The sequence below is a fragment of the Branchiostoma belcheri genome, unplaced genomic scaffold (genome assembly GCF_001625305.1).
Source record: "Branchiostoma belcheri isolate BF01 breed outbred unplaced genomic scaffold, Haploidv18h27 scaffold51, whole genome shotgun sequence".
NCBI lineage: Eukaryota > Metazoa > Chordata > Leptocardii > Amphioxiformes > Branchiostomatidae > Branchiostoma > Branchiostoma belcheri.
Window position 1 is genome coordinate 1,827,242 of NW_017804143.1, and position 21,417 is coordinate 1,848,658.

At 38.4% G+C, this 21,417-nt stretch overlaps 2 protein-coding genes across 2 annotated transcripts in view; both read left to right on the forward strand.

Annotated features, from left to right (window-relative positions):
• Positions 1–17,587: 17,587 nt before the first annotated feature.
• LOC109480453 (maturin-like) lies at positions 17,588–19,304 on the forward strand. Its single transcript, XM_019782644.1, has 3 exons — positions 17,588–17,856; positions 18,603–18,725; positions 19,122–19,304. The coding sequence occupies exons 1-3, from the start codon at positions 17,683–17,685 to the stop codon at positions 19,302–19,304; spliced, it is 480 nt and encodes a 159-aa protein (XP_019638203.1). The 5' UTR covers positions 17,588–17,682.
• Positions 19,305–19,886: 582 nt separating this feature from the next.
• LOC109480594 (ubiquitin-conjugating enzyme E2Q-like protein CG4502) overlaps positions 19,887–21,417 on the forward strand; it is a 4,018-nt gene continuing 2,487 nt past the window's right edge. The window contains exons 1-2 of the mRNA XM_019782828.1: positions 19,887–19,970; positions 20,130–20,188. Coding sequence (XP_019638387.1) covers positions 19,967–19,970; positions 20,130–20,188 — 63 coding nt within the window. The 5' untranslated portion in view covers positions 19,887–19,966. The remainder of the gene's footprint in view (positions 19,971–20,129; positions 20,189–21,417) is intronic.

Here is a 21,417-nt window from a genome sequence, read left to right on the forward strand (position 1 = left end):
CTTTAGATAATCTGGACCATGGACAAGGTAAAAAAAAAAGTAACCCTGAATCATACTAGATTAGCGTAAATGCATGTTTATGCGTTCAAAACAAGAAAAGAAATTGTTTCCCGGTATTAATCTCTTGAAACACGGCGCTGAATATTGACGCAACAATATTTCGGGCATCGCGCGCCCTTCCCCGTTGTTTAGACTGTATGCAAATCCCGCGTCACGTGTCGGCATTTCGCATCTCTGATTGGTTGTTGCGTCTTAAGATGACTGAGCCGACGTGCGTTTAAACAATTTTTCTTTGTTCGATTTATCACACTTCACAGAGAATTGCCAATGGCTACTTCTTTTTGTTGCAATATATAATACTTCACGGAGAATTGTCGCCTATGGCTTCTTGTTAAAATTAAGATAATCAGCTCAAACTGCAGCTAAGTTAACCGCCCCTCTCTGCTATCATGTCAGCTCCACATGCTCAATGCAATTTGTACTGTAATAATTTACAAACACTTCCAAGAAGTTCCAGGTCTTTCTTTACAAATTTTACGACTGTGAATTTCCCCTTGTTCCCTAACAGAACTAACCGAAGGTGAAACTCTTAAAAGGCCTCTTGAGACCAATTAAAGAATTTCAATGATTTATAGTAAAAAACATAAGGTAACAAGACTGTAACTTTCTCTCAACTGACAACTGAAAAATTTGGCTGTATTCAACAACCCACAAATCTTCATGTAAGAAAGTGAGTTTCAATTCATCTTCATGTTAACTATCTGGGCGTACATTTAGGAATAATTGATGTTACCATTGTAAAACAGGATATCATAAATGAAACATTTCAACCTGCAAAGTTATAACTTCATTTTCATCCTGTATTATTAACCCAATATTTCAAATCATCATTTTTCCATCTGACATTTAAGAATTGTTGCCGATACAAAAAAAGTTGCCATTATGAAATAAGCATCATCGAAAATTTCTGGATGCTGAAAATTATGGTTACATTTTATGGTTTAATAATTACTCAACATTTTCTGCCATCAACAAGACAAGATTTTGCTTCTATTGACCATTGTCCTGACTTCCAAGTAGATATACATGTACAATGTAGGATTTGGATCAGTGTTTTGTGCACGTTTGGGGGACAAGGAAAGAAGAGATTTTAAACTAGAAAAGTAACATTTGCAAAGCAAATTCATAATGTTTACCTTCTCATATGGTCTGCTCTGTTGATTCTTACTCAAACACATTCACATATGTCATGACAGGAGTCGAAATCCCTCCTATCATAAAATTGCAACATTATGTAACCCAACACCAGTTACCATGGTGAGAGACAGTCTGGTTCGGTCAGGTCAGAGGTCACTGTTTGGAGAAGAAGAAGAAGAGGAAACGTAGCAAAAACAATATGTTTGCCTTCGGTAAACATAAAAACTACCAATAGAAATACATACAAAATGCCTAGTAAACATATGAGTAGAACACAGAGACAAACCCTACATCTGCTTGGCTCAGAGATCACTACTTTCCCCAGAGTCTGTAGTACTGATTTATCCAGTCTGATCCAAGTACGCACACAAGTAATTACTTTTGTCCTAATGACACCACGACGTGATTATCATTGCTTCTGGACATTCTGGATCTCGACTGTCTCTCTCTAACTCTCGTTGGGCCTAGGAAAAAAGTGTTGTGTTTCCTGGTTTTTTCTAGGGTCGGTCGGGAAACAGGAAATACAACTTACATTTTTTTATAGTCTCTATTGAGTCACATCAATTTAATTTGTTGGTTCTCGGATTCGCAAGATTCTGGTTCTGAATCAACTAAAAAGTGCTCATATTTTGCCCCCAATAGCTGAAGAAAGTCCTTTTCTTCCTAAATGTTACAGTTTTTCCATCTATCAATGCAGTGGTTTGATTAGAAATTTGTTGTTCAAATATTAGCGCAGCCTTTTGTGTTGACTTCATGGCTCTAATCATACCATTTGGGGCTACAATAGGATGCCTAGACCTGTTTTTATTTTTATTTTTTTTGCCCTGTCGCTTCATATTTTCTGAAAAAAATCCGAGAACCAACAAATTAAATTGGTGTGGCCTTCCCAGACGTATTTTCTCGTCGATGGCAAGTTTGAAAGTCATTATTGCAATTACAAACCGGCCTGGTATGTTGACTTCATGGCTCCTATCATAGCATTTTTGGCATCATAGGATGCCTTGGCCTGTTTTCATCTTTTATCTTTTCCTCCCTGCCGCTCCATATTTCTCAGAAAAAAATCTGAGAACCAACAAACAAAATTGGTGTGGCCTTCCCTGACGTATTTTCTCGTCGATGGCAATCTCCTCTTGGGGTCATGGATGCCTAGACCTAGTTTTTTGGGGGGGGGGGCCCTGTCGCTTCATATTTTCTCTAAAAAAAAATCTGAGAACCAACAAACTAAATTGGTGTGGCCTTCCCAGACGTATTTTCTCGTCGATGGCAATCTCCTTCCCGAGGTGATGGATGTTCCCGTCCACTCCGACTCACTAAGGTGGAATTAACGGGATTAGTTCCGCCTCTATCTCCCCTTGTACCCTTTTAACTTTCTTCATCCTCCCTTGTCAACATGACTCTTAGTTTTACGTATTACCCGCTGCTCATAAGTTTGCAGAGTGACTAATGACAGAGAGAAATGGCTCCAGGGTCTTGTCCTTCTTTCTCTTTAACCATCTTCATTCTGAGGTAGTTTTTTTTGGTGTCGAAATTGTATCCTTTTAACTTTCTTTATTCTCCCTTGTCAACATGACTCTTAGTTTTACGTATTACCCGCTGCTCATAAGTTTGCGGAGTGACTAATGACAGAGAGAATGGCTCCAGGCTTTTGTCCTTGTGTCTCTTTAACCATCTTCATTCTGAGGTAGTTTTTTGGGGTGTCGAAATTGTACCCTTTTAACTTTCTTTGTCCTCCCTTGTTAACATGACTCTTAGTTTTACGTATTACCCGCGCTTCTGTTGTGCTCATAAGTTTGCTCAGAGTGACTAATGACGGAGAGAATGGCTCCAGGGTCTTGTCCTTGTTTCTCTTTTACCATCTTCTTCCTAAGATAGTTTTTAGGTGTCAAAATCGGGTTAAGAAAGTTTTTTTTTTTCAGCATCTACTGTTTTCTACAACTCTTTAATATCTTTGCTAGCTTAACAAATACTGCTGAGAGTTGTCATCCTTCTGTCTTGATAGAAAAGATTGTTCTTAGAGATCGTAATAATGCTAGCATTGATTGCAGAGAGTAACATGAACATAAAGCAAAATTGAAATATAAGATATATAAAGATTTCATTTTAAGTACGGTAGTCTATGTAATTACCCTTCATTATTGCGTGATAGTTGTTGTTTTGTATTGATATATCACATGTTAAGGACCACAGGAAGAATAGCTGACATGTTAAGCTACAATGTAAATTGTGGATCCTAATAACGACAACAATTCATGAAAACATTGTCAGCTGCCATATTAGTTCAGGTGAACGTCTATTTGTCGACTTGATTTACGACTTCAATATACCTGCCTACAGATAACAGAGCCTGATACACAGTAATGCATTTTGTTTGATTAAAATTATAAATAATCAGAAACATCTTCTGTGTATGACCCCTTTGTGTTAAATGTGATCACACATATTTTCAATGATTATTCATATATTTTGAGACTCAAACAACTATACTGAACATACATGTCGTAGCTCTTTCCTTTCTACTAACTTTCTAACATGAATGTTGTACTTTGGATACATTTTTTCTTTCATTTTCATGTTTACCGAACGAAAACATAATTATTGTTTTTGCTCTGTTTCTTCTTCTGTTCGAAACACTGACCTCTGACCTGACTGAACCAGACGTCTGTCACCGTGGTAACTGGTGTTGGGTTACAAAATGTTGCAATTTAATAGTAGGAGGGATTTTTACTCCCATCTGACCAATATATGGAAGTATTTGAGTAAGAATTAATAGAGCAGACCATATGCGAAGGTAAACATTATGCATATGCTTTGCAAATGTTACTTTTCTAATTTTCTTCCTTTCTTATTTTCCTCCCCTTTCATTTCTGTCTACCAATCATCTTCTGTGTATGACCCCTTTTGATCACACATATTTCTATTGATTATGCTTAATAATATATCTTTTTGTAATATTATGATGTACATATTAGCTCATTTGCTTTGACCTAACTTTCCAACATGCATGTTGTACAATGTACGTCAGATCCTTTCTTTTTTCTTAGTTTTCTCTTTTCATTTTCTCTCCTTTCATTTCTGTCTGCCAATCATGCCGGCATTAGATGACAGATGGATCTGGTGACTGCAGCTCACTACTGTTGTATTAAAGCGGATTAGCGAGGCTTGTGCCAACCTTGAAGCAATAATCCGCAGCAAGCCCTGAAGAAGGGGATTAGGGTTTCATTCTGTAATTAAGTTTTGCCGTCTTGACAACTAATGGAAGCCTACAGTCCCGCTAAATCCGGCAGCAGAAGGGAATAGGCTTTTTCTTTATGTAGCCCTCCAGCATTTGTCTTCAAAATTGTACCCAAAATCTTGACGAATTCCTCAACTATGATGTGACCTTGAATGCTCCAACAGTTACTGCTACAGCTACAACTGCACATACATGTACATGTATATTATACTGTAAATTGTGAAATATTTGCAGAGGTTTTATATTCAAATTTTTCAAAGTGATCAGTCTTACCAAAACCTCATCACACTACAAGCATGTGGTCTACACATAGCTGCATTGTTTTACCATTTGTTTCAACTGCAAGTTTTTCTTCTCTTTTTTTTTTTATACGAACCTGCGCAGTGTACCTTGACTCAAGACCTGACTTCTAGGCACTGCACTTTAGGCTACTGGAGCAGCGAGTTTTTAATGCTGAAGACACTGAGAGAGGGCTAACTTCATCTGAATAGAGTGAGGAACTTCATGTACGGTAGCTTTCCCAAGGGCACAGCATCAGCTGGTATGTCGCAGGACCTCTTGGTTCCTGGGCAAACATTCTGAACATAATATGCTACAAGACACCACACAGATAAACCAATATTCCCAGCAGTTTCAAATTCTTCAAGGATCTATCTTCACAAAACTTCACAAGCACTTCCACCTCAGGAAAAAAAAATTCTGATTTACGACAATTAATATTCGGCGACGATTTATATCAAGATGTGTTGTATCAGGCTTGTTGCCATTTTGTATTTCCCTAGGCTGGCATACAAGACATACATGTATGACTAAGCTGCACGATGGGTATTAATTCTGTAACTTGTAGGAAATAATGACGGCCTCTGGGTGCATATAAATGGATTGATTTGTGTCCTTTGATTTAACGCATAGAAGTGCTGTAATTTGTATAAGTCATTGGGTAACAGGTGTGGCTTAGTGTACACGGCTCGAAATCTTTCAAACCTTTGTGTGTAATAATTGTATGAAGGCTACCGGTAACCATTTTGTGAGTTGTGGGCTTCAGGGCTTGAAATACTGAGTGCATACTGTATGCACCTTGGTGCAGGTAGAATTTATGATGTTCAGGTATTTCTGATGCTGTTATTTGTACTGGTAAATATACTGGTTTAATACATGTATACACATTTACATGTACTTCTTATAATAGTAGGTGTATGTGGATTTTTATTTGCTGCATTGACTGCTATGATTCAGAAGTATAAAAGGAATGATGGAAAAAGTTCTTGATAGTTTTTAATATGATCTATACGTTCTAAACAGGAGTGGTGCAGGTAAAATATGTCTCGTATGTAGTTTTCAATGTTACCTGCACCAGTACATGCATGTCTCTCTCCCTCTCTCTCTCTCCCTCTCTCTCTGTCTCTCTGTCTCTCTCGCTATCCAGCTTATTGTCTGTTGTTCCCCGAAACTCAGGGTTAGCAAAAGAAAAAGAGATTATTTTGAGCCCTGCCTGTAAGTTGGAGACATCGTAACACTGCAGGAAGAAACAACACGCCAAAATGTTCCTGGAGTTCTGGGCGCAATTTCCTGCTGGGGTGTCAGTCATAAAACTGTCAAACCTGAACCAATAACATTGTTCAAACAGATTAATATCTCTGCATACACCTCGTATTGCATTCCTCTACTATACTCACAATAAGAAGATGAACAGTGAACTAGTACAAGCATATGTGTAAAACTATACATATACATATATATACAAAGTTTATTATCGAATTGAATACCAATAATTGTTACAGAAATATACAAAATGTCTTTATGACAACCAAAACTCTTTCTTCTATTTTTCAAAGAATTATTAATCCTGTTGTCTTCTCTATTACTGATACTAGCGATAACGCTACATTCACAAAACAAGCCGATTGATCATTGCGTACTTGACACCCCTGATAACAATGAAAGATAAGGAAGTTTTATCTAAAATCATTTAGGACTAACTGTGTAGAAATTTCTTAATAAGATTGAAGTAAATGAGGTATTTTTTCAAAGTCGGTGATGATATCACAAAATTAATGAAGCCTCCAAATTCTCATTCCACGTTGTGGAAATTGAACGATGTATTGGAAAACCGATTGTTTCTCTCGTGTTATTGACTAACGGATGATGGATCGTGCCCTTCCAGTCATAGATTAATAGATAATGATGACTTCTCCAGGGATAGATGTTTCTGACGCTTGTCAAATGTTTATCAACAATGTTTTCATGTAGAATATGGTACATGTACGTTCTTTATGGAACAAGTTTATACAGTAATTTCCGACACAAGAACTTGGACTTGGGAATGTGTGATGTCACGTTGAGGATAACACACTGAAATTGTGATTTCTCCTGGGATAGATGTTTCTGACGCTTGTCAAATGTTTATCAACAATGTTTTCATGTGAAATACGAGGCATTCTTTACAGAGAAAGTTTGTACTGTAATTTCCAACACAAGAAATTGGACTTGCCAAATGTTTCTGACGCTTGTCAAATGTTTATCAACAATGTTTTTATGTGCAATATGAGGCATTCTTTACGGAGAAAGTTTATACTGTAATTTCCGACACAAGAACTTGGACTTACTCAAATTTTAAACTGTACAACTCCAGTCTTCGTCTGTGAATGAATGAACAATCCACCACTTCTGTGATGTCACGTTATGAGGATAACACATATAACGTCCCTTGGGGTAGATGTTTTTGGCACTTGTCAAATGTTTAATAATATCAACAATGTTTTCATGTACAATACGACGCATTCTTTACGTTGAAAGTTCTTGCTGTAATTTCCAACACAAGAAATTGGACTTACTCAAATTTTCAACTGTACAACTCCAGTCTTTGTCAATGAATGAACAATCCACCACTTCTGAGACGTCACGTTATGAGGATAGCACATGTAACGTCCCTTGGGGTAGAAAAAATTTGGCACTTGTCAAATGTGTATCAACAATGTTTCATGTGAAATACGATGCATTCTTTACAGAGAAAGTTTGTGTTGTAATTTCCGACACAAGAAATTGGACTTACCAAAATTAATGTTTCTGGTGCTTGTCAAATGTTTAACAACTACAATGTCTTCATGTACAATACGAGCCTGCAGTGGTAAAAATCCTTTTTTTCCAGTGTGCAATATTACAGAATGTCAAAATTTTGTTCTGCAATTCGAAAATACATTCTGTAAATATTGTACACACTTGAAAGTCCTGACCTAAACAATATTGAAAATGTCTCTGCAAAATGCAGACTGCAGATGGGTACAAATGTATTTCTAACACTGCGAGGTATTCTTTATGAAGCAAGTTTTAACTGTAATTTCCAACACAACAAATTGGACTTACCCAAATTTTCAACTCAAAGGAAAGGGCAATCCATGGCTTCTGTGACATCATATCATTCAGATGATGGATGTGAACTTTGTGAGCAGTATGGATCAGAAAGTCTGTAGCGCCCCTGGTCTTTGATGAGGGATGGTTGAAGTACTGTATATGGCCTCTTTAATTCCTTGTGCAAAGAAGTCTGGCTCCATGTCCAAAATTCACTTTTAGTCTCAATTTCTTGTGTTGGAAATTACAGTTTAAACCTGATTCATGATGGCTTCTACCAGCACAGATGAACTGTCTAGAACTTTCTATAAAGCTAAGACTCCAGGATTCACATAAAGTTTAACGGTGCAGATTAATCCAATTTAGGAATTTTACAATGTAGATGAAAGAATCTTTTAAGGGCTTATCTATAAGAATATCAAATCTCTGTTACTTAAAACATGTTCTGCCCTTTTGAGCAGTGGAAATACCTGTTCAAGAGGAAGTCTTTATTGCTTAGATTGCAAAATCATGCTAAAAATGTTACTACATGATCTCTGACATATAATCAAATGCCATTTGGCATCATTCAAACTTTCGTTTACTCACTGTCTCTGTCTTTGTCTACAAACAGTTTTCTCATCTATATTCATTTGGTACTTTGTAGCTCCAAGTTGAACCACAGAATACAGAAAAGAAAGAGTGCGCAATAAACCAAAAATGCTTTTAGAAGTGGACAGAAAGTCCATTATGATAGTCCATGATGCTTGAACACATCTCAAATCGTAAACTTTTACTACTCTCTCCGCTATAAACATGTTTTAAGGCCCCGTATTTCTAAAAGGTCAACATAGAAAGTCATGTAATTTGATCAAAAAGATCTCGCTGACTTGAAATTTATGGCAGTATCAAGAAGGCAAGGTTGGATGGGCACTTTGGTATAATGCCAAGTCTATCCATAATTTTGCTATCAAATGAGGCATAAATTTTCAATGTCCTTTTATAACAAATAACATATTCTCCCTCCCTCTTCTTTCTGTAATAATACGTTTTCAGGTTGGATCAGAAACAGAATCTTGCCTTTGTTTCCTATAGATTTTCTAAAATTTGTCCCTCAAATTCTTAGTTTTTGGATAAATACCAGTTCAATTACAGATTTAGTCAGTGATGAAAAGTAGTGGATGCTATTTGAAATGTATGACAATTTCTAGCCTCTACCAGGCTTTGGGAGGCGGCTGAAAAGAGTAGAAATCAGCCAAGTAGAGAGATAGCATGCCAAGGGAGTTTGGTCGGCTGGAAAGAACAGTTTGCCGCTCCCTCAGCATGTTATCTCTCTATTTGGCCAATTTCTACTCTTTTCTGCTCCCTCCCGAAGACTGGTAGAGGTTAGACAGTTTTTAAAATCTTTCCAGTTGCTTTGTTTTAGTAACCATCCTCTTGTGTAACAGAATCTTGCCATGGTTTGGCCCAACTGCATCTCCTGGCCGTGATTTACCATCCTAATTACTGCGCTTTCACCGTCATAAATAACCGAGACTTCATCACAGGCAAATTTGGGGATCCACAATAACATAAGGCCTTCACATATCCCAACAACCATATACTACAGCACACATAAACACACTGCTTCCTCAAATCCCCATTTTGCCATTATTCTCGCAATATCTCGCTCCTGAGTGCCCGTAACTCAACTTTGATTACACGCAACTACGGCTATTACTTATAATCCCGGCTATGCGAATATGTCATAAGATGGCACCGTATAATTTTGCGTCCCAAATTATATTTCCTTCGAGTTAAGAACACCGTGTTCAAAGATGGACGACGTTATTCACACAAAGCGCGGATGGGACGCCGTAATGACCTTGCGCTTTCATGCAGATTTAGTTACTGTGATTACTATGTTAAATGGCTTTTATGTGCATACAATTATACGTTACAAGGGCAATAAAAATTGAGCTCGAAATAAGTCACCTGTCATACGTATCGCATTAAAACCAGACACTATTTTTCTCTTTGCTTCATAAAAATATACATCCCGGCAAAACTTACTTTGAACTATCAGAATATCTTTGCTTATATAACATTGTATGACAAATGGTTTTGCCTAATTTTGCTCCCACAAATAAAAGCGCGTTAGTTTTACAGATTCATCAAAATCAAGCCTAAGTCCCAAATGATTTTTGGAAATAAAACAGGTGGTCGTTAACTAAGAAGTCATCAACTACAAGCAAACTGTGAAATATGGGCCTCTACTGAGGGTGTGTTGAATACATGTACATGTATTTACTAATAGGATCAAGCACTGCAAAAAAAGTCAGGTACATGTACAGACCTGAACGTAAATTGTACCTGTATTTTTACTAGAACTAAAACAGTCTGATAAAGATAAATATAAAGATAAATAGATATAAAAGATAAATAAAAATCCCATCTCAAAGATGACAATCTAGCGTTTGAAAATTCAGAAATTGTAACTTACTCATTTTGGAACATATCATAATAAATATGTAAATCCCCATTAAAATTTTCAACACCAAACACAGTTGGTGACATGTACAATGTATAGCTTACAACTTATACAAGTAACCCAGGCCAAACTTGTTTTGGTACTACATGTACAATTGTACATGCACCTGAAATCTACACAGCGCTACAGGATTGTATGTTGATGGATTGATAAAGCAGTTTGTTTTTTCTACTACCACGTTTTTCTTTCCCAATTTTCTTTCAATAAAAGGAGAAGGACAATTACGAGGATCATTTGGTGCAATCAGAACCAATTAACACAATTACTCCCCAGCTCTCACTTATCTACTGTTTACCAATATTCACTGTCATCATCATTACTGCCAGTAAATACAGCCATAATTATCTTCACTTTCTGGAGTCAACAATGGTGAGGTGAAACTTTTGTCTATGAAATCGTACAATATGTAGCTACTATGTGCATTAGTGATTGTAACTATTATGAATTTAATAAAATAAATTATAACACTTAGGTGGAACTTTTGTCTATGAAATCATACAACATGTGAAACCTACTACGTGTATTACTGATTGCTGTTACAATTTTAGCGGTATAACATTTAGCAAGTAAGGAAAATTAATTGATCTCAAACCAGTTTAGCTCAAATGCACTCAATAAACAGTTAAGCTACATGTATCTTTCCATTGGTCATAACAGGGAATACCATATTTACTTTCTCTCCAAGCAGAGGTTTGGGTTTTGGCTTATTTTTGACATGTTTTTAGGCTTTTTGCAGAATATTATTTTCCAGTTTCATTGCCAAAATTCTACAATAGGTGCATAGTAAAGTAAATATTTGTGACAGTCACTGACAAAAAAGTGAGACAAATTTATTCTTCAATTGGTCTTGAGAGACAAGACCTTATTTAATGGTTCATTGTGACCAAGAAAATTCCTCTAAAACTTTATGCAAAATTTTGTTCTGCAGAATTATTTTCCAGTTTCACTGCCAAAATTCTACAATAGGTGTGCAGTAAAGTAGTAAATATTTGTGACAGTCGCTGAAAAAAAAGTGAGACAAATTTATTTGGCCTTGGATCAGCCATTAGAGCCAATTATGCTTCCTGCTAACATATTGTACAAACACACGAGTACTTTCCAAACAACGACCGACCTTGGAAATTATGAGCAGGTGCAACACAAACTTTCAAGGTTAACACTTTGCGAACAAACAGAATGGAAGAACAATAGATTTTTATCTCTCGAGCTAATTTCTTGACACGGTCGCTTCTTTAATTGTACTTGAAACGCTTTTTCTTTTATACTGATCTGAGCAGGTGGAACGAATAGGATAATTAATGTGTATGAACAGGTGTTAGAAAACATGTCATAGAACTCTTGTGTGCACATGTATATGGGGTCATTGACCAGAAAAATATATTTACCATACGCAGACCATAATATTTCTAACCACTAATAATTCTAAGTAGAATAGAAATATTCCTAACAACTTTTTTTATAAAAATTACATGAATGTCTATGCATTTCTTTGTCATAATTGTTCTCAAAGAGATTTTTCTATTTATGTTACCTAATGCTTGAGACAACATTAAAATCATTGTTGAAAATTCTTGTTATGTGCAGTATGCTATTGTAATATGAGTTTCAATCTATTAAAATGAATTTTCAATATTTTTCACATGTTGTTATGAGTGAGACTGTTAGAAGTAGTCTAGACATAGAAAACATTCTTGTTATGAACTGTACTTCTTTTATAGCATTGGCATGAGGACTTCCTAGGAATTTTTCAGATTTTTTGCTGCTTATGTAACTAGTCATAAATGATTGAACAGACTCAAGTCTCCTCAAAATAACAGTAATCTGACCCTAATCTGTGATGCACGGAAACATAGTTCTTCTTAGCTCAGTTGATCCAATCCTTATTTAGGTCTTATTGTTAATTGAATTAGAAAAAAATTACTCAAATCTTGCTTTGTAAAGGGTAAAATTATACCAAATGAATACAATTATCATATACATGTAGATGTCATGGCTTTACCGTAATCAAATGATAGACTGTTGTTCTCTATCCAATCCCTATTGACAGGGAACAACAGACATTAAACTGGATTATGAGCTAGTGAGTTACATTTTGTTCACAAGCATGTTGAACATAACGTAATTTCTCAGTAAGAAATAAAAATGTTGAAAAAGAAGTTTTAAATCCAGCTGTGTATATACTGTTGAATTCCTATGTCTTTATTATACAATTTATTATACAATTAAGGTATACAATTTCTCAATACTTGAAATAAAAATATTTTAAAGAAGTCTTAAGTCCAGTTACGTACTGCTGAAGTCCCAAATCTCTATTCAAAGGGCAACGTTATCAAGGAAAATCAAGTCTCTCACTTGAGAGTCACTCGAAAATTAGTTGACCTTCCCCTTTGACCCCGTTGTCCAACATTGTTGACCGCTACAGATGAACCAATCATTCCCGGAGGAACGGAAAACTGTTTTTTCCATATGTCTCTTCTAAGTCTATAATCCTCAAATCTTCCACACTTGCATGCACAGGGTTTTTTTTAACCGGGGAATAAGGGCGCTGCTCCCTCATGTAACCAGCCAGCTCCCTCATATCAATTTTCAGATTGAACCCTAAGTGGCTACTTACATGTACACACCATTTAGTTTTTAAAGATGTAGAAACAATACAACAATGCATTCAAGCATTACAAACTGTGTTACTCTCATAAAAAAATCCCCCCTCGGTTGCTTCGCTCCTTTACCATGCTAGTGATCTGCTCCTTCATGCTCAATTTTTCTAGAAAACCCTTGTAACCATTTTGCACCTTGTGTGCTAGCCTGGGTTACAGACCCACAGCACACTAGGCTCTAAGTTATCCAGTGTGCAGGATAACTTGGGCCTAGTTAGCCTCCATAGCATGCCAAAAACTGAGAGTTTGGGGGGTTTTCAGGGTCTTTGGGATCTTTTATGTGCAATTTTCTGATTGCATATAGACAACATGGCCGGCCTGGTTGAATTACCACGTGGGCTAATCAGAAAACAGCCAAAGACCAACAAACCCCCAGTTCTATAAGCCTGCTACTGAGGCTAGGGCCTAGCATAGTGTGCTATGGGACTGGCATCCAGGCTAGTTGCGCGTTGGAAAGTGTCAGGCCTCGAAATTAACTTTTCTTCCTATTGTCCCAGCACTGTCCCGAAAATAAATTTCAATTGTCCTGAAGTGAGGATGAACTGTCCCAACCTGTTTTTCAGGAAGTGAACTTGAAGTCAGCTTTATTTAGGTGACTTCCAGGCACGCTATAATAATTATTGCAGAGTAAACGGGAAATTTTGGGGAGCTTTTTACGGAGCCAAACAAAAGAAAGGCTGACATTCTGATGTTTATTATTTTTCTATTGTCCCAAAGATGTCCCAAATTGTCATTTCAGTTGTCCCAGCTTACATTTTTGTTGTCACCGGCCATTGGGACACCTTTAATTTCTAGTCCTGAGGCCACACCAATTTAATTTCTTGGTTAATGGATTTTTCTAGAAAAATAATGGAGTGGGTGGGCGAAAAAAAAAAAAAACAGGCCTAGGCATCCTATTATGGCCCAAAATGGTATGATAGGAGCCATGAAGTCAACACACCAGGCTGGTTCAAAGTTTAAACAATGAATTTTGAACTTTTAATGATACCATTGCATTGAAAGATGGAATGACTGTGACAAGTAGGAAGAAAAGGACTGTTTTCAACTGTTCAGGGCAAAATATGAGCATTTTGCAGTTGATTCTGGATTTTTATTTTTATTTGCAAATCAGGAAAATATTAAGTGGGCGAATCCGTTAACCATGAAATTAATTTCGAGCCCTGAAGTGTAATAACCGTGGTGGCGCAGACCCTGGCACCTCTGATTACCGGTTGATCCAGTGTTTTCGACCGGCGCCCTCCGGCGGGAGGGTCGTGGCCCGTGGCGCGCCCTCGTCTTATTGCCGCGCTGCACTGGTGCATCCTGGGTAAATTGGTATTCTCCACTAAGGTCTTGCATACACAAAATATGTTACATGTACATCATATACATCATATTTCTGAAATAATTAACGGTAGGTTAACTATCACTACTAAACTTGTTTTTTCGTTAAAACATATTTCTCCTTCCTGTGTGTTTCTACTTTTCCCAAGCAAGACATGTATTCTCCACAAAATATGTTACATGTACATATCCGGCTTCATATTTCTAAAATTTTTAGTAATATCAAAATGTTTGATAACTATCAATACTAAACTTATTTATTTTCCTACTTCTAACTTCCAACATTCAAGTACACAAAAAAAGTCATTATAGCTACCTCAGTGGCTGCCCGAGATTAATCACCTTCATTTCCAACAAAGACAACACCTTATTTCAGGCGACCAATCTGTAATGTCTCTTCCCAGACAAAAAAGTTAAGAGTTAAACTTCAACTTAAAGTCCTCCCCGCAACCATTCGCATGGCCATGGTCGCATATGGCGGCACCCCTCTCCATTTCTATAGCCCTTGGGCCACACAGTGCAATTACTATAGCAGGGGGCTAGTCCACTAGTAGCAGTGTGTGTTTAACTCCCATACTCTTTCTCAACTGCTGAGTGCTAAGCAGAGAAAGCAGTATGTACCATTTTTAAAGTCTTAATGGTATGACTCGGCCAGGGATCAAACTCACAACCTACCGAATGCAAGGCGAGCACTCTACCCACTTGGCTCAAACAAAAACGGATCACACGTAAACCTCCTCAAGACAACTTGAAGAATCTCTCCCCAGTACCATCATGACCTTGGACTGGTCCCAAGACGCAGGGGTGAGCGTAATTAACCCAGGGTGCACCTGGGCCTCCACCTTGCGCTGGTTGGCTTTGAACTTCAATCTATCGTAACCTAACACCTTACAGGGCTGACATTTCCTTACAGGGTGATAGTTAAACATGCACGTGTTCATTCATCAATGTTGTAAAGTACTGTGCAGAAGTCATTTCCAACTTTTCATAATAGTTCGACATTCTAATTAAAAAAAAGAAACTCAAAGTAATCTTGATCCAGTTTTACCTCACTGGTCGTAAAAGAGAAGACAGACGCTATGTACAGTATTTACAGGTTCATTGTACCAGAGAAATTCCCCTAGCTAGATTTTCAACAAGCACAATGAACAGAGGACCACAGTGTAACAGCAAGACTTTCCAGTAGTGACACTGTGTGCATGTCAGGTGAGCGACAACAGCCAGAATTCAAACTTCTTGTTCCAGAGGCAGGGTCGCTAACAACTGGACTACACATGCTACCGATGATAATAAATAGTACAGATTCACTCTAACCCTATTTGTATCAGTTGTATCTCCCAGCAAACTGTCTTCATGTTGATCTTCCAAGTCAGGAATATCTTTATTAAAGAGATAAAAAAATGGTGTGGCCTTAAGTTTACACATACAGAGGATCGGACAAGAGTCAATAAGTGTGCTCAATATGTGGCATAATACCGGTAATACAAATCTCACATATCAGAAATTGGATTGAACCTTGTCAAATCGGGACGACATAATATGTTCTGACCACAAGACTGTGTGCTTACAACTGGTTACTAGTAGAGTACATCTAAGTCCATCAGAAGTCCATGTGAAATCGAATAGATAGAAACGGAAATGAAATTTCCTTAATATCAAGTAATATTACCTGACAACAACTTTGAATGTGACATGTTACAGAATATGATAGGTTAAAAAAAAAAACGACCATCTTAGGAAGATGAATTTGTGTCTCAAGGGTATAACCACATTGCTTTATCATACTCATTTTACAGCAAACCATGCAACAATGCCATCTTTCAGCAATGTTTGAAACTGCAAACGACCATGTGATTCTGTACGGAGCCAAGCAACAAGGAAATACCACAGGCATACATACAACTGTAGTTGATACTTGTAGTAGTATAACTTCCCTTCGGCTTCGCAGGCACCTGGCCAGCAGCAGCTGGCTATATTACACCAAAGCACCTGCTACACCCAACCTTTGCACATCAATGCATGTAAAAACTTATTCAAGTTATTGTCACAATGCAGATATGCCAATATTGACATTAAAATTCAGAAACAGAACTGGTAAGACAATCATCAACAGGAACTGTAACCAACATACCCACCTGCACAGCATCAATTCAGCATCCCAACAACTTACCTTCCTTTCAGGTATGTTTCCAACAAGTGGTCAATAATGAACAGGTGGTCAATAATGATAACATTACCATAGAAGTGTCAACTGGTATATCAAAGATTTCGTAGATTCTCAACATGCAATACAACAGTGAAATGATGAGCAAAGATTATGTTACTGTAGGATATATTTCCTGGACGATAGCTGGTTATTAGTATCATAGCAATATTACGCTTTTTTCCTCATCCTTCACAGGTACTAGTTACAGATAAAGTTTAATACTGCCTGGCTGGATTTTATTACAATTTTCTACTTAACAGATGTGATATAAGTTCATATAACGTATAATACCGAAATGTCGCATGGTACAGATACAAGTAAAGATTTCAGTGCAGTGGATGATAACAAGAGTTTGGCCTACCTCCTCCTCATCCATAGTTTCTTGCAGTAGAGATGGACAGTGTGACAGCGCCACCTAGCAGAATACGTTGTAACTGCAGCTCTCGTGCTGAGCGTCGACTTCACCGGAACCAGTTCTTTGTTCCGTCTTGAACGAGTGTTCAAGAAGACAGGAACCTCACAAGACCGATTGTGTATGGCTTCTGATACCTTCAAGAGTTGTTCACCAGCTTGAAATGTCCAGCGAAGATAGAAGACGTCTTTAAATGCCCCTAAATCGCGACCCGCTCGAAACCCACGTTGCTTCTTTTGAAAGACCTCCGGTGTAGAAAAATGGTCCGTTGCAAGAAACAGGAGAAAACTTTTTCCTTCAAATTTCTGTATAAAGCACTTTATATACACAGTAATTAATGCACACTACTCTTGATGTACATATTCTCAAGGACTATGAGGAAAAGGACAAAACTTTTAACGTTTATCTGTAAAATCGACTAATTTACCGCCATGATTTTTACCCAGAGGTCTAAGCGATAGGGACAACCTTTGACCTAAAGAATCGTCCACCTCTTTTAGAGGGAGGATAATTCAAAGTATTTAGATTTACGGGAAATTCATTTCAGCAAAATAGCATTTCTAATTGTAAAAGTTAAATTCTAATTCTAATAAAATATGTTTTGGCTAATGTAAGATGTAATTTAGTTTTATTATTTATGCTTTTCTTAATAAGTGAATGTCCACCTCCCTATGAGGAAATATGATCGTCCAATAACAACATTCGAAAGTCTCACCAGGAAGAAGAAAAAACACACCAAGACTTCCCTCCAAATAACCCTTTCAAAACCTGCCGAAACGTCGCCCAAATCTCTCGCCGATGGACTTCGACACTTGCCGACTCGTCGCGGAGAGCTGGGCGGACTCGGTGGACTGTCCCTTCCGCCTCTTGTTCGCAGACGTGGCGGAGAAGCGGCTGGTTTTCTCCGCTCCAAGGAACGAGTCGGTCTCCTTCTACGTCGTCTGTCCGGACTGCGAGACGGAAAACAAATGGGTAAACTTTGATATCATACGATTTTCTTACTAACATTATGTCAGGTAGTGATAATATACTGCCTGACTGCCTATGCTGTCCAAGCATATGACGGTCTCAATACCCTGGGAAAGGGTACCAACTGACCTTGATGAAGTTGATCAGGTGAATATGAATATATTGCGTTTCGTTGCAGCATGATTCAATGCATGAACATAAACCTGAAACAAGACCTTTGCCAAATTTAATGTACCAAGAAGCAAACAAAACTAAATTGGAGTTACCAAAAACCTAATAGGGTTACGTAATCTCCAAGAAGATCCAAGGGTGTCAGAAAGACAGTATCAAGCAGAGGGTCCAATACACCACCCAAGGTTGAGGGGGTAGCGACAAAAAAAAAAGGACCAGCCACAGTAAACAGCAGCTCAGTAAATGTCTTCAAGACCAAGTTGGCTATAGAGTGGAAGGACCACCCTGATAGATATGTATATGTCTTCTCCTACTGAATACCCAAACTGTCTACACCACGAAGACGGCCTCATTACCCAGTAAGGGTACCTAATGGCCTGGATTCAGGTGAATATTCAGGTGAACATATAGAAAGATCTTCCCTGATCAACCTCTGCTTAGTTCTACAGGGGAGTTTGTCCATTGAATGAGTGGCAAACCACTTCTTTAGTGGACTAACTCCCCTGGCATGTTATTTGTCAAACCATAATGCTTGGAGATTAAATAACCACAGAATATTTTGATTCCCACCCCTGCAGCATGTCTGGAGTGACTCTGACACATCCCTCCCCTGCCTCGCCGATGTACAAGACTTCGCCCAGTCCTGCCAACAGAAGTCCCTGGTGGATGTGCTCAACAGGACTGCTAAAGCTCTGAAGCCTGTAAGTTCTTTACCCTTGTCCTGCGGATCGCGGAGCCCATAATATATATACATAATATATATGGTTTGCACATACACTGCCATCTACTAGTAGTATATAGCTCACTGTATATGTACAATTTGGGGGTATTTCTCGTGCAATGCATCACACCGCAGCGAAACGCAACAAATGCAGAAGTAACCACACCACTGCAGGGCAAAAAAAGTCAAACTCTATGACCTGATTAAGACATCAAATTATTTGAAAATATTGTGAAAAATATTGCATAAGGCTTCTCTTTTGTTAGAACATCTAACAAAAAAATACTACATTCATGTCTAAAGCTACATCAGGGCCTATAGCTAGTCACAGGTGAAGAAATCATTTTAACATTTATTTTTTACCCCTCCATCTCAGCTTCTAGGAGGACCAGTTGATGATGACCAAGATGAAGGCCTAGATGATGATGATGAGGAGGAGGAGGATGAAGATGAAGATTATGATGATGATGATCAGGAGTATTACACCATGGATGACCCTGATGCAGCTCCAGAGACAAACCCTACCTCCTGTAATACCTGTGTGGAGCAGAATTGGTGAGCTGGTCTTTAATAACATAATATTTTGTCATTTCCAGGTGCAGAAGTATTGACTTTGTGTATGCTTGTCCAGTTAGAGTACTAGTATGTTGATATGCATTGTTGATGACTGAGCTGATGTGTTATGCTAAAGGGCGGTTATACCGGTTATGCAGATACAGAAGCTGGTGTGTTATGCTGAAGGGTGGTTATACCGGCTATACAGATACAGAAGCTGGTGTGTTGTGCTGAAGGGCGGTTATACCGGTTATGCAGATACAGAAACTGGCGTGTTGTGCTGAAGGGTGGTTATACCGGCTATACAGATACAGAAGCTGGCGTGTTGTGCTGAAGGGTGGTTATACCGGCTATACAGATACAGAAACTGGCGTGTTGTGCTGAAGGGTGGTTATACTGGCTATACAGATACAGAAGCTAATGTGTTTCACTGAACAGCGGTTATAATGAATTGGTTTATTTAAAACAAAATAGCACATACTAAAACCGTGTTGCAACCAGTTATACTGGATATTCAGTTTGTATAGGAAATACCATTTCATGAAGTTGACATCTTTATTCTCCTTCCCTCTGTTGTTTAGTGAAGAGGAAGATGAAGAAGATGGTGTTGTAGAGAGCAGCTACAAGACGGGTGGTGCCAGCTCTGTAGCCATCCACAGGCTCATCATGGGTAATATGGAAATGATTTTAACTGTCACAGTCTTTTGTTAGAGGAGTCTAGTATGAATGAATGGGTTATTATGAATTGCATATTTGTGTCAAGAAGCATCAATAAAATACATGTACAGATACAGAGCCTGACTTGCCTTTTCCTTCTCCAAATGTTCAGATCTAAAGAACATGAAGAAAACAAAAGGCAAGTTTGGAGTGGAGGGTGTGCCAAGAGGGGTAAGTCATGCCTGGGTTATGTTGTGTGGGAATATTTTATCCTTTAGATTATATTTTTTTGTAAATGATTATAGGAAAATGTCTTTAAAAAGTTTGGCTCCCATGTAGCTTCATCCACACCACATGTAAGTGTTGTTGTCCAACTATTTGCAGAGGCGGCGGCACGAAATTTTGACTGGGGGGGCGAGATTTTCTCCCATGTAAACTATCTTTGCGAGCGCCGAAGGCGCGATGCGTCGCGCCGGGAAAATTTTGAAATCTAGACCCTCTGAAACGTTATTTCCTGCATTTTGAGGGGCAAATTTTGCTAGCACTTAGCTCAGTTTTATTACCCCTACCAAGAGGGCAGTGACCTCGCTATAAACTTCGCCGGGAGTAGCGTAAAAAAAATTTCCTAGGCCCTCCCCCCAGGTCAAAAAAAATTTTCCTAGGCCCTCCCCCCGGCGCAAAAAAATTTTCCTATGCCCTCCCCCCGGCGTGAATCATAGAGAGTGAACTTTCGTATGGGGAGGACGAGATTTTGATTGAAAATTTTCCCCGCATGAAGCGCCGAAGGCGCGAGCCATCGCGCCACAGGCGCCACTAGAGCCCGAGTAGGCCCGGCTTTTTTTGGTTGGGGGGGGCATGTTCCCCCCGGAAAAATTTTGAATTTCAACCCATGTTTTGCATGTTGAGGGGCAAATTTGGCAGCACAAATTTCGCTGGTACATCGAGATATAAATTTAAAGTCAGTAACGTTAAGGTCAGTCAGTGTAATCGAAATAAATCTAGCCTACATTTCGTCCACGAACTTCTTCCGCGTCAATTTTATTACAAACAGGGAAACAATATTGCCAAGTTACGTGTTGTTTTCAATTAACTTCGGAGGGACATAGATATAAATGTTAAAATAGTCCTTGGTTTAAGAAAAATACCAAATTAATCCGTCAACATCCGACATATCCACGCCGAAAAGTTCGAGCGAGTTGCGAGGCGGGACCAGCGGGACCTTTGCCGACGCACGCACGCACACCTCTGGGAAGGGTGCGTTGAACGGCGAAAATTAATTTTCAAAATCTTCCGACAAGCCTTCCCTACATTTTTGATCGGTATCGTTTCGATTGCCGCGATTGACGCGATTTTAATCCATGTAATTTGGCTGTGTAGTCCAGTTTCGCCGATTCTGGCGAAACTGCAAGATTTTGAAGGGGACTGTGGGAGATTGGGGCGAATACATTATAATAATAGGG

Coding starts and splice junctions, on each gene's coding strand:
- LOC109480453 (XM_019782644.1), top strand. CDS start 17,683: ATGGACTTCGACACTTGCCGACTCGTCGCGGAGAGCTGGGCGGACTCG. Junction 17,857..18,602: donor GCGAGACGGAAAACAAATGG/GTAAACTTTGAT, acceptor CCACCCCTGCAG/CATGTCTGGAGTGACTCTGA. Junction 18,726..19,121: donor CTGCTAAAGCTCTGAAGCCT/GTAAGTTCTTTA, acceptor CCTCCATCTCAG/CTTCTAGGAGGACCAGTTGA.